Here is a 13,787-nt window from a genome sequence, read left to right on the forward strand (position 1 = left end):
CGGGAACCGAACTCACAACCTTGTGCTTGCCAGGCAGGCGCTTTTGCCGCTGAGCTAAATCCCCAGCCCTCTGATGTATTTTTGATTTGCATTTTCCTGATGGCTAAATATTTGTGCATTTTTTATGTTTCTTGACCATTTGTCCTTTTTTTGAGAACTGTCTGTACACATCATTTGCCCATTTATTGATTAGATTACCCGTTCCTTTGTTGATAACTTTTTTGAGTTCTTCATGTGTTTTGGAAATTAATCCTCTATCAGATTAACAGCTGGCAAAGATCTCTTTCACTCTTTAGGCTGTCTCTTAACTCTTTTGGTTCTTTCCTGTTGTTTAGAAACTTGTCAGTTTGATGCAATCTCATCTGTCAATTCTTGCTCTTATTTCCCGAACTTTTGGAGACCTATTCAAGAAATAGTTGTTTATGCTTATATCTCAAAGTGTATATTTTCCTTAATATTTTCCAAGTTTCAGGTTTTACATTAAGGCCTTTGATTCATTTTGAGATGATTTTTTTGTACAGAAAAAGAGATAATGCTCTCATTTTAGTCTTCTACACGTGAATGTTGAGTTTTCCCAGTACCATTTAAGGGCCATCCTATGATCAGTGTGTGTTTTTGACACTTCTGTCAAGAATCATTGACTGCAGGTGCTTGAGTCTATTTCATATCCTGAAAGAAGATGACTGCCACCCCAGATTCCTATATCCAGACAATGTTGTCCTTTTTTTTTTTTTTTTTTTTTTGTGTGTGTGTGTGTTTTTCTCTGGTACCGGGAACCAAACTCACTGCCTTGCGCATGCCAGGCAGGCGCTTTTGCCGCTGAGCTAAATCCCCAGCCCCAGCTAAATCCCCAGCCCCTGTCCTTTAAAATTGAAAGAGAAAGATGCTGCAAGTTAAGCATGAGCTAAAGGAATTCATGACTATTAATCCAGGATCACAGAAGAAACTTGAAGGAATCCTGCTGTCAGAGGAGGAAGCAAGATAAATGTAATCACAAGAGCATGGGAAAGAATAAGCCTCACTGGAAAAGTCAGAAAGCAAATTTTAAAAACAAATATTAAAAATATTGATCTTAAGAATAAATCTTAACTATGAATCCACCTGAAGATAGTTTGGGATGTGGTATAAGTTTTCTAAATTTAACATTGTGCTGCCTCTGTTTCCAGAATTATCATTTCCTATATTTAATATCTTTGCAAAAGAGTTATTTAACCACCCAAAGGAGTGCTAAGGGAACATCCTTGGTATGTTCATTAGTTGAGAAGTAAGATGAAGAATAACTCATTTTGTCCAGAACAAATCAAGGCCCACGAGCTGCAAAGAAGTGGGCTAGATGCCAAATGGGATGTAGTGATACAAAGACATGGATCCTGCCATCCAGGAACATAGCCGCTGTCCCTGCTCACCAGCCCCAAGCTGTGTACCATGTGACCATGGGTCAATCATTTTATCTCTCTCACTGCACAGCTCATGTATCAGACAAAGATGCACACAAAATGATTTCTAAAGCTTAATATCTTAGACTGTGCTGAAAATTACTCTGGGAATATTAGGTTATATGTGATACTTAGTTCCTATTTATACTATTCAAGAAGTCTGTATTTATGAAGACATAATTAGGACCCACTATAACACTTGCCAATTTCTTAGGTTATTAAGTGCAAAGCAGCTGTGTTGTGGGAAACAAATAAACCTTTCTCCATCGAAGAGATAGAAGTTGCCCCACCGAAGGCTAAAGAAGTTCGCATTAAGGTGAGAAAGGATCTTGAAGCATATAATCCTGTTTTGCAATCACATTTATATTAAAAAAAGTTATTGTTGAGTGATTGAATTCTTAAATAAGGAGATGTTTGCCAAACTCTGGCCATTAGCTCTCCCATTACTTCTTGTATAACATTAAGGAAACATTCGTCTGGCTGTGAAACTGATGAGTTTATCATCTATTTTTTTAAAAGCCACACTTTTCTGCTTTATTAAAGTGTTCATTGGTTGAATTTTTAATGAAATGTTTGATTAAAAATGGTTACTAATCATGGCTAATGATTTCTTTTAAAATACTGTAAAAATCAGATTGTATCAAGATTACTTTTTACAAAGAATGAGAAATTCCTTTTTGCTTGAGAAGAGGCAGTTCTGCACCAAGCCTGACTTTGGGTTTGGATGCCACATGTTGGGCAGATGTTGCTGCCAGTCTTTGACTCTCTGCTGTTGCTGGAACGTTTGCACCAGTGGACTCTGCTCCTCGCTTACTTTCTTGCATGCTGCTGCTGGTACCTGCACTAAGAGAGCTGCAGGAGGCCTAGCTACAAAGCACACTTTCCTATCAGCCTCCCGGGGTGACATCTGCATTCTGGGTACGTCACAGGTGTGCTAACTGACCACAGAAGGCACCCAGCAGAGTCAGAGGTTGTAATATTATAAGTCCCTTGAAGATGAGGATCTTGTCTGTTAGTTGATTTTAGGCTTGGTAACTTCAACATTATCGTATCAGACAATGCTATGGAATAAAAAATGATAATCTCTTCAATAGCAAGCTAAATATGGACAACCCTAAAACGGACAATTTTCTGGTTGGTGCAATGTTCTTTTTTGAGTACAGATTTTGGCCACAGGAATCTGTCGCACAGATGACCATGTAATAAAAGGAACAATGGTGTCTAGGTTTCCAGTCATTCTGGGACACGAAGCAGCTGGAGTTGTAGAGAGCATTGGAGAAAGAGTCACTACGGTGAAGCCAGGTATGTAGACATCAAGCCAAAAGTCTGAAATAAGTGGGCTTTGTTATCCTATCACAGGAAATAGCACATGTTAAGAGTTACTAGAGAGAGCCTTAGACCAATTTAGGGAGATAAAAGGGCACAAGGAGAATGGGTGGGACTCAGTAATGCTCATTTTGGGAAAATCTCAACATTTAGCAAGTGAACCTTATGATGCTTATAAACTGTGGAATACTCTTATGATATCTTTGTGTGTAGAATAGGCTTGATTCACACATGTGTATTTCTTAATGAACCAGCACTTTATATTGTGATGTTTTTCCTCTAGGCGACAAAGTCATCCCTCTCTTTCTGCCACAGTGCAGAGAATGCAATGCTTGCTGTAACCCAGAGGGCAATTTTTGTATTAAGAGCGAGTAGGTTTCAGTCATTTTTACTCTAATGTCATTTCAATTGTTCTTGTGTTCTTATTTAGTTGAATTAACCAATATGTGTATTTGGTGTATCACATAGTATTGCTGGTCATGGGTTACTGTCCGATGGCACTACCAGGTTTACATGCAAGGGAAAACCAGTCTATCACTTCATGAACACCAGCACATTTACTGAGTTCACAGTGGTGGAAGAGTCTTCTGTTGCTAAGGTGGATGATGCAGCTCCTCCTGAGAAAGTCTGTTTGATTGGTTGTGGATTTTCTACTGGATATGGGGCTGCTGTTAAAACAGGCAAGGTAAGAAATAGAGTAGGCTCCTTTCCTCCCTCCTTCCCTTCCTTCTTTCCCTTTCTTCCTTAATTTATTTTTAAAATGAATTTCTTGGAATACTCAAGAAGGGTTACCCTGCCAACAGTGATTCTGGATTCTGTATCTCCTGAAAGCTCCAGGCCTCTCTCCTTAATAGGTGGATGGCCATCATCTCCAAAGTGTGTCTTTATAGCCACATTTCCCTTTATACATAGACACTAGTCCATATTGCATTAGGGCTGGATCAGTCAGTTTTCTGTTGCTGCAACAAAATACATGTGGTTGAGTACTGATAAAGAAAAGAGGTTTAGTGAGTTCACAGTTTTGGAGGCTGAGAATTCAAGGTCAGGCAGCCCATGTGGAAAGCCTCTGGTGAAAGCCCATGGCCACATCACCCAGTGGCAGATAATTGAGAAGGGGCGGCAGTGCACAGGTGAGGGTGGGCAAAGGGACAGCCTTACTTTGTACCAATCCTCTCGTGAGAGAGCTGATTGAGGTCCCAAGAACCACATCAATTCCTCCTGGGGCAGCACCTTAGTGATTTCATTACACCCTACTCCCTAGACCCCATCCCTAGTGGTTCTGCCACCTCTTCCTGTGCCACACTGGGGACCAGGCCTCACCACCAGACCCCATGGAGAACTTCAGGCCATATCCTGAATCCTACATTTGAGCTTGGTTACCTTTGCAAAGATCCTCTTCCAATAAGTTCAGACACTGAGACACTGAGATTAATATTTCAACATATGAATGGGGGATCAGTTCAAGCCATAACAGGTGGTATATAAGATGAAAGCTTCAATGAAGTTCTAAGAGTGAAGTTTTGGACCCAACTGAGTAAAATGTAGGTAAAATAATATACAGTTCATAAAGAAAAAAATCATCCCTGCAAGCAATTCCCAAACCATGGTGTCTCAGCCAGTGCTGAAGTCTTAAAAATTATCAATGTTTTAGTTGATTCTAAATTTTTCTCAAATTTTCTCTGAGCACCAAATTCCTTTTTTAACTCCCTACCTGGTATCTCCATTTGGATGTCTCATGATACCTCTGACACAACATAATCAAATTTACTCCTACTTTTGTCTTCTTCTTGCCTGAAGTACAGTTGCTGCCATTTCAGGCTTTTCTGCCCTGACCTTACCAGTTCCTTGCCCTATGTCCAATCTAACAGCATCTCCCATTGCCTCTGCCTACAAGGTATATTTAAAATCTCTCCATTTTCTTCAACTCACCCCCACCATCACAACCTGACTCACTGGATGTGAAGGACTTCCTACTATTTTCCTCATGGGTCTTCTTGACTATTTCTAATAATTCTTCATTTACAAGCCAGAGCCATCTGTGTAAAAGATAGTTAAGATTATCCAGAATACTCAGCCACCTGCCCTTGGGTGATCGGCTCCCTAATGTCTCTAAAGATAACTTGCTTTCTCAGAGAAGTTTTTTTTTTTCCATTAGTCTATTCCAAATAGCAACCCCTTCTAATTAGTCAAGAAAACATAATTACTTCTTTGATAGTGGTGTCCCGTGTCTTAAACTCTCATGGCATCTTTAATTTTCTCCATTAGCCTATAAATTATAAAGGTATGAGAAAGTCTCCTTTTTACTGGGAGTCAGCCCTGAATACTTCATACCCATGTGACTAACCTCAGCTAATCAGATCTCAGACCACCCCAGGCACGCCTACACAGGCACACATCATAAATCTCATTGCTAGCATAAACTATCAGTCCTGGGCTGACACTCCTGCTAAATCTAGAATTCAAAATTCAACTGTCAAAAAGTTCCTCTTAAAATCTAAACAATAGATCTAGCAAATAAACAAGAGGGAAAGAAAGAAATTCCCATTTGAGTTTCTGGTGTAATGTACTCACCCTAAGGAAGCTTGCAATGGTGTGAATAGATCAATAAATGACCAAATGACATTTCAGGTAACTGCTTCGATTCATCAGCTCCAGACTCAGGAATTGAAGGATGAGAGTGTTGTCACTGAAATAAAAGGGGGAGAATGGGTCCAACCTCTGCATTTGTCTGGAAATCTCTACTCACATACATGTCAAAGGACATGAATTTGTAACACACACACACACACACACACACACACACACACACACACACACACACACCTGTTTAAGTAATTCCTGCTAGGGAAGACAGAGCCAGAAAGCCAGGAAGCCTGACAACAGGCCAAGCTTACCAATAACACTTTGCATTTTAAAAAACGGAAAAAAATTATCATATTAACAAGGGTCATACCCATCCATTGGTTTCCCTATGTTAAGCTCTTCCTGCTGCTGCATATGAAATTGGGGTAGGTTCTTCCGCAAGAAGATGACTTTTGGCTAGACTCCTCTTTAGTACCGGTAGACTGGGTAAAAAGTACCCAATTGGTTTAATTACATTTCTGTTCTGGAGGTATACATAGATCATCTGATTGTATCCTGGAAGCTGGACTCTTTTGAAAACCAGTTTATTTACAAATGACTCAGAGTCATGATTACTCAGTATGTTATTCAGTCCAAACTTAAAACAGACTTAGCATGGCTAGTGGGAAAGAGACCAGAGAACCTGGTGCTTGTCTAGTCCTGCTGTGAAGTGGGTGAGGCTATGGGTGAGGTTGTGGTTGAGGCCCAGGGCTGCAGAGGCCTGGATGGGGTAACCATTCAGCAAGGGCTTCCATTTATCTGGCACAAACTGTTTTTGTTCTGGCAGAAACTCCTTTTCTCAGATGTCCTGCTTTTTCCAGCCACAGTCATAGTGATCCAGTGAATTTGTGATACTGACCCTGGAGGTGCTTTGCAGGCTTTGCTTTTAGACCCCACTGTTCACATGGGGTCAGAGCCTCTCTTTCTGCAGGTCACCCCTGGTTCCACTTGTGCTGTCTTCGGCCTGGGAGGAGTCGGCCTATCGGTTATCATGGGCTGCAAGTCAGCAGGGGCCTCCAGGATCATTGGGATCGACCTCAACAAAGCCAAGTTTGAGAAGGCCCTGGCCGTGGGAGCCACGGAGTGCATCAGCCCAGAGGATTACATCAAGCCCATCAGTGAGGTGCTGTCCGAAATGACAGGCAACAATGTGGGCTACACTTTTGAAGTTATTGGGCGCCTTGAAACCATGGTAAGAGGCAAGATTCAGGGAGCCACAAAACTTACCCAAGCTATGAGATATGTGCAAGGTTAAACTCATGTTCTATAGCTTTGTTAACAATTAAATATGGAAATTAACTATTTGGCAGGCAAAAGCTGGTAACCACATAACAATTTTGCCTAAAAAGTAGAAACCTTAGCAGCCGTTCTCCTTGACAGGGCAAGGCAGTAAGCACCTCTCAGTACAGGGTTCTTAAGTGTTCATAATCTTGTACATATGATGTTCCTGGCAAAAGTGATCCAAGCATCAAAGCTAACTCGCTGAGGAAAGGGCAGATGCAGGGTGGAAAAGCACCATTCTAAATGTTGCAGTCACTTCCCCAAAATCCATGATTGACTCACATTTTCTCACCACTTTCACCTGAGCTCTATTTTCCTTTATCTAAATTCCCTCAGAATATGGGCCATTGAACAATATGCAGCTTTGGGTATGTTATTAGGGACTATTGATTTTTGTGATACTTTGAAGAACATTGGTCTCTGAAGTATATACCAACATCTGTCTTATACTCTAGCAAGCATGTAAACGTAACTTAATGAATGGGCATATGACCAGAAAATGGGGACGAGCCTCAGAGATACCGCTAAGAGACTCCTTTGTTTCACACTTTAATATTTTAACTTTCAAACTAAAATTTTAAACCTATGCTGATTCATCTTGTTCCCCTCAAATAACTTATTACTTATCCAAAGTGTTGATATTGATGCAAAAATCATGAAGATTTCCCCTGTGTTTTAATCCCTGGCACACTAGAAATATTATGTGCTAATGACTGCCCTGTGCCTTAAAGGGCAGATCTGTGCAGGAGTGCGATGAACGACTAAAGTTGCATTGAGGATTTTTAAAAGCAAGTAGAAAACAAAAAGGATGTGGACCTAAGTTAATATTAGACTTGGAAGCTGAGGCAACTGCAGTGCCTATGTGATAGTTCCTAGGCAATCTCTGGTCCTGTAAGATCTCAGAAGAGCCATAAGAAGCTAATTTTATTGTTTATTTTAAACTCAGGTTGATGCCCTTGCATCCTGCCACATGAACTATGGGACTAGTGTGGTGGTGGGTGCTCCTCCGTCAGCCAAGGTGCTCAGCTATGACCCCATGCTGCTCTTCACTGGACGCACGTGGAAAGGGTGTATCTTTGGAGGTGAGGACGGCAGAGCCTGGGAAGGGGGTGCTGGGTTTCCCTCTCTGGCTTGGTAAATGAAAGCAGCCTACTGTATCATCACATCTGGCTCAAAAACCTTCCTTCAGCTGGACATGGTGGCTTACATCAGTAATCCCAGCAACAGTAAGAGGCTGAGGCAGGAGATTGGCAAATTCAAGCCCAGGCTTAGTGACTTAGTAAGACTCTGTCTTAAAAAAAAGTAGTGGGTATGTAGTTGTAGTGTGAAGTTTCAATCCCTAGTATCGCAGAAAAACTTTTCCTTCCAAAAAATGAGCATGAAATGATCTAAAGTAGAACCATGACCACCGTTATCCACTCCTCATTTTGATCTAGGGGATTATTGGCGGGCACATTTTTGGTATTTGCATCTGCAATGAAGTTTCCCAAAGGCCTGAATAAGGGGCACCAATACTGTTTCTATTGGGGTGATGAATGTGATCTTATTCTCCACATTTCAGGATGTGTCTGAAAATAAAATTTATCAAATTTCCAATAGCAGTAGCAAAAAATCTGGACTGAAAGCCAAAATCTACAATCAAAAAGAGATTGTCACATTCTGTAGGGACAGTTCAGGTTCACAGCAGAATGATAGAAAGGAATAAGGATGGGTGGGGTCAGAGCCACCTTGCCACGTATGGTGACAGGGTCCTCTGGCCCTCCCATTGTCCAGTGTCTTTGTGCGCTTGCCCTGGGTGCTTCGGGAGCTCTTCCAATATTAGAGTCTGTCATCTGCCATGTAAGAGAGCAACAACCACTCAAGTACTGTTCAGAGTGTAAAAGGGAGAATAATTGTTCTTTGCTTAGACAAGTATGCAATTCGGTGCAAAATGCAAAAACAAATATTAAAGAAAATAAATGTGTTAAAAATGTAAAGCAAATTATATGTGGAATTATTCAGCATTTGCAAGTTAACAAAAATTTTACACAAATGTGTTAGTTTATTTTGCTTTTGGTAACTGAGGTAATTACTTATTAATAATAAAAGTAGGACTTGGAATCACTAATCCCTTTGCCCCATACAATTCCTTACCTGACAGTAGTTGCTTAGAATTGGTTGCTGGGAGGTTTTTCTGGTTTTCCTTACAATATTCTTTGGGGCACTGCAGTGTGAGGCTGGCTGGTATGGATGAGGTTCCTTCAAGAAGTTCCTTGGATGAAGCAAGAGTTGGATTGAGAAACAAGTCAATAGCAATACACTGGGCCTCCTCTCTTTAACTATCTGTGTGGCAAGGTGTATTATGGACCCTTCAGGGTAAAAGCTGTAAAATTCAGTTATTGAACAAATACTGGGTGTGTACTGAGTACCAGGGATCTTTCCAGGAGCTGAGGCACAGCAGACCCAGAGCTTGCCCAGGCTCTGCACTCAGACCACGGGAGAACCTCCCATTCCAGTTCAAAGACACAATGAGTAAGCAAACGCAGGAGGCATCCTATGGTGAAAAGTACCATGAAGCACAGAGTGAGGGCCATAGGTAGTGTGGAGGACAGGGTAACGTGGTGAGCCGTGCTGTTTTACAATGTTCAGAGAAGGCTTCCCAGGTAAGGGACACAAAGGAACTGAGCTACTCAGAAATCCCGAGAAAGCATATTCCAGAGAGCGAGCAAAGCCAAGTGCAGAGCATGTTGGCAATGAGAGCAGTTGGAAGGAGGTCAGCAGGGCAGAACAAAGCAGGCTCCAGAGAATAATCGGGACAGCACTGGGGCTTTGAGGACAGCATCGTCTCACCCAAGTTCCCTTTCCATGCTCTCCTTCAGATTGCTGTGTGGGAAATATTGCCCCAGGTGCAAAGGGCACAAGTAGGGGATGCTTAAGGGATCATCATAATGCAGAAAGGAGAGGATGGTGGCTTGGACAAGTGAAAATGCTGGCAGGAAATGGTCAGATCCTAGATATACTTGAAGATGCAGCCACCAGGACTTGCTGACTCACTGCATTTTATTCACTATACTGTGTGACAGGAAGAACAGTATCCGAGGCTTAGAGCCTGAGCAGAAGGAATGATGGAGACACTGTCACTTACTAGAGTGGAAACCATGGGAGGGACAGGTTGGAGTGGAGTAGAGTAAAGTAGCTTGGGGTGGATCAAGTTTGCATTCCTGTCAGACATCTGAAGAGAGGTGCCAGATGAAGGCTGGAAGTATGAATCTGCAGCCCAGGTCGAGGTCTAGGCTGGAGGCATTAGCAAAGGATTTTAAGTGCAATGTGTTTTAAAACCATAAGGTCAGAGGGAAATATCCTGGGAGTAAACATAGACAAAGAGAAGAAAAGATCTGAGGACCAAGCCCTGGGACCCATTAGAGTTAGAGACCTAGGAGGTATAAAGGACTCAGAAAAAATGTCCTTATTCTACGACAATGTGGCAACCAGAAGCCACATGAGCAGAGAGAAAAACAGAAAGCCACCAGCTGTATCAGATCCACTTTGTGAATCATATCAGTCTGGGATTCAGCGTGGACCTCAAATGGAGGTGTCAAGTGGAGATCAGGTGACCAAGGCAAGAGCTGTGGCATCAGTGTCCAGGAAGTGGATCCAAGTGGGATCCAGAGAGAGGGAAGGAAAGGGGTGGAACCAGGAACAGTGTGTGGGAGACAGCTGTTCCTGTAGTTTACTTGTAAGGCAAAGGACATGTGGGGAGGCTGAGGAACACGGAAGGATCAAGAAAGGGTTTCCAGCCATTGTTTCTAAAATGAGAGAAATAAAGCTCATTTCATGATGCTGGAGATGACCAAATGTGAGGGGGAAGTACAGGGAGAGAAGGCACAAATATAAAATAGTAAAACACAAAGATAATTTAGTAAAGAACAAAGGGGAAATGTGTGCTTTTTTATAGGTTGGAAAAGCAGAGACGATGTACCCAAACTAGTGACTGATTTCCTGGCAAAGAAATTTGACCTGGACCAGTTGATAACACATGTTTTACCTTTTAACAAAATCAGTGAAGGATTTGAACTGCTGTATTCAGGACAAAGGTATCAACTTTTTTGGTGATCTAGTGTCTTCCCCAAGGGAATATTTAAAATCTAGTATTTATTTATTTATTTATTTATTTATGGGTACCAGAAATTGAACTCAGGACCTTGTGCTTACTAGGCAGGTGCTGTGCCACTGAGCTGTTGTTCTTACCATGATTACCATTCTTACTAAGGTTAGGAGAGATAAAATAACAGCAACAGTGGCTGGCCTCGTGGAGGGCACAGACTAACTGCAAAGTGTGTGTCCTGTTCACCACTTCTTTACAGAGCTCAGCAAGCTCCAGGTACACATGCATTCTTCTCTTCTGACACTAGGGTAGCCTCTGAGGGTCCAGCAGGGACAAAGGTAGAATATAAGAACTGACACAAGTATTAACTACCTCTGCCAATGGATGCCTGGACAGCAGCCAAGAAGCCTGTCTATAAAATGCAAAAAGATTTCATTTATTGGGTATATAAATATTTACTGAACACATATGATGTATGTCTCAAGGCTTTAGATTATACACTATTAGTAAGAAGAACTGTATGTTTACCCAAGATCTAAACTTTCACTAACTTTTCCTAAGTGCTGTTTTCAATGTTGTGTCTGCTTTCTAAATCTGGGATAGCCTCTGAATCATGGTGTTATGAACATACATTCAAATTATTTTTAAGCAAGTAAACAATGGGCTTCTGTCAGGAAAACTGTCAAAATCATCTAGTACTCTTTTATTCAGATAAGCAAGCTTAGTAGCTTTATATGGCCACTTGAAAAATATTTATCTTCTAATTAAATCGTTTCAGAAATTATGCTTCTAATTTTACCCTAATACAGTGACTCCAAAGTGACAAAAGTAAATCCTTACTTTTCCATCTACTTTCTGCATAGTTCCGCTTGAATATCCCACTTATCTCAACTTCACCCACTTCACCACTAGTCTCATCTCAGCAAACACTGTCTCTGTTTCTGCTCTTATGGACTAGAAGCCACAGCACCCTATCTGACTTCTTCCTTACTCTTGTCCACCACAGATAAACTCATGCTAAGCCAATAGGTGCCACCCTTGTGTCCACAGCAACCTTTTCTTCTCCTGGACCCCTCAGGGCCTCCATCCAGTGGGCCACGGCCCTTTTGGATGTGTTAGCACAGGAGCTGGATAAGGGTTCTGCTTCTGTGTTGTCCTCCACCCAGCTGCCAGGCTTGGGTTACTCCCATGTCAATGCCTCAGCATGGTTTCAAAAGCCCTCATTACTGAATTGAAGCCTATCTTCAGTTAGTAATTTACTTAGGTAAATTTAGCACACAGTTGACTATATCTTCTCCTCTAAGCTTTCAGGATCAAGTGGGATTTTTCTGATCTCTTGGACACAGGAAGGCTAAATACTTTACATAGCTCTTCCTATTTGTAACTCCTTGGCCTTATTCACACTTTGTCCTCAGCCTGAATATCCTTTCCCCCATCAGCCCATTGTGTATGTGCTAGTACTTCCAGAATCTGCTCAATACCCTTACCAGGAAGCTTAGCAAGAAAATAATGGATGAGGATGTCAGGTCTCCAGGGTTTTCCAAGAATAGATGACTTGATGTTTTGAAAACATCAGAAATGATTGTTTAAACTACCTTATTTGAAAAAAATAGAAGTAAATCACTAAAAACTCTAATTTCACCTTCAGCATTCGAACTGTCTTGACCTTTTGAGATCCTGTGGGAGGAGCTCTGTGCTGTGTGAGGATGAGGACCTTTCCTTTTGTGGTTCCCACCTCGGAAAGTGCAGCTCTATGTCAAACATGAGCAAGGCAGAAGACCTGGTGCAGACTGAGACGCTTTGTAAAGGTTTATGAGTCTTAATAAAAATTTGCCATCTTATAAACACCGAGAGTTAGCATGGGATTAAATAATACTATTAAAATTTTGAATTTATACTTTTGAAGATTGTAATTATATATCTTTCTTAAAAAATTTATTTTAAAAATAAAAGAAGGAAAACATATTAACAAACAGACATCCATTTACAAAATAGCATAAGAACAATAAAAGCAATACAGAGTTACAGACAAAGTGGTAGGAAATTAACAATGGTTGTTGTATTACATATTGATATCTTCAAAGTGGTTTCTCAGGAAAACAAATAAAGACATGCAAGATTGATCAAATAAGTAATCATTAACTGTTCTTTTCAGTAAAGTGATAGAAGTCAGTAGTATAACTATGTTAGCTAGAAGGGGAAATTATGTTATTATATATCTTAAAAAGCATATACTTGGAGTTCAGTGTTGGAATGGGAGGTTCTTCAGAGCCTTAGCTAGCTTCTATGACTTAAAGCAGACATAGCATGGAAAGACATGATCAATTTACTTCTAAAGGTGAAATTCATTGACACATTGGGACTGTTCTTCTCTGGATTTGAATATAAATTCTTTAAAACACTCATTATAGATTAACTTAAGTTGTGAAGTCAGTTCATTGCACTGTATATGTTTGATTAGACTAAGAAAGAAATTGGGAAATATAAGGGAAGGGGACATTTTTCAGTGTTTAACTTTATCGATTTATAACTTGGTGAAATTAAGTATATTATAAGGGTACTTATTATAAGGGTACTTATTTTCCAGTACATATTAATATTTTATAAAGTATACCTTTTTACAGTGCTACTTAAAAGTAAAAACATAGCCAGAATCATGTTGCAATATTTATCATAATGTTCATATTAATAAAGTAGAGCTGCAAATCTTTTAAGTCTCTAATATACTTAATAATGACTCATTTAACAAAAGATGTTTTAAGTTTGGTGTAACTGCACTTGCATATCTACCTACCGTCTATTTATCCATCTATATGTAAGCACATGTATAAAATGTGTTAAAATTCTTAGTAAAATAAAAAGTTTTACAGTTATTTGTGTTGATATTGTTTGAAAGAGGCATTTTTAGTTTGTTACTAAGATTTTACTGGTTGAGGATAAGTGTTGAAGCACCTCAAAAGCATAAGAAAATTTATAAGAAAAATAAAAAATTGGGTAAATGTAGCAGAAACTGGGGGGTTCAATGGAAGGACATCATA

General features: G+C 40.4%; 1 protein-coding gene across 5 annotated transcripts in view; it reads left to right on the plus strand.

Moving 5' to 3' along the window:
• The window catches only part of Adh7 (alcohol dehydrogenase 7 (class IV), mu or sigma polypeptide), a 34,936-nt gene extending 22,197 nt beyond the window's left edge, over positions 1 to 12,739 (plus strand). For all 5 annotated transcript variants that reach the window (XM_013505405.1, XM_013505402.1, XM_005406273.2 and 2 more), the window contains exons 3-10: positions 1,651 to 1,752; positions 2,600 to 2,738; positions 3,046 to 3,133; positions 3,231 to 3,447; positions 6,316 to 6,576; positions 7,612 to 7,747; positions 10,600 to 10,738; positions 12,398 to 12,739. In XM_013505405.1, coding sequence (XP_013360859.1) covers positions 1,651 to 1,752; positions 2,600 to 2,738; positions 3,046 to 3,133; positions 3,231 to 3,447; positions 6,316 to 6,576; positions 7,612 to 7,747; positions 10,600 to 10,738; positions 12,398 to 12,422 — 1,107 coding nt within the window. In that variant the 3' untranslated portion in view covers positions 12,423 to 12,739. The remainder of the gene's footprint in view (positions 1 to 1,650; positions 1,753 to 2,599; positions 2,739 to 3,045; positions 3,134 to 3,230; positions 3,448 to 6,315; positions 6,577 to 7,611; positions 7,748 to 10,599; positions 10,739 to 12,397) is intronic.
• The last annotated feature ends 1,048 nt before the right edge of the window (positions 12,740 to 13,787 follow it).

This window comes from Chinchilla lanigera, unplaced genomic scaffold, assembly GCF_000276665.1.
Source record: "Chinchilla lanigera isolate Chin_1 unplaced genomic scaffold, ChiLan1.0 scaffold00095, whole genome shotgun sequence".
Classification (NCBI taxonomy): Eukaryota; Metazoa; Chordata; class Mammalia; order Rodentia; family Chinchillidae; genus Chinchilla; species Chinchilla lanigera.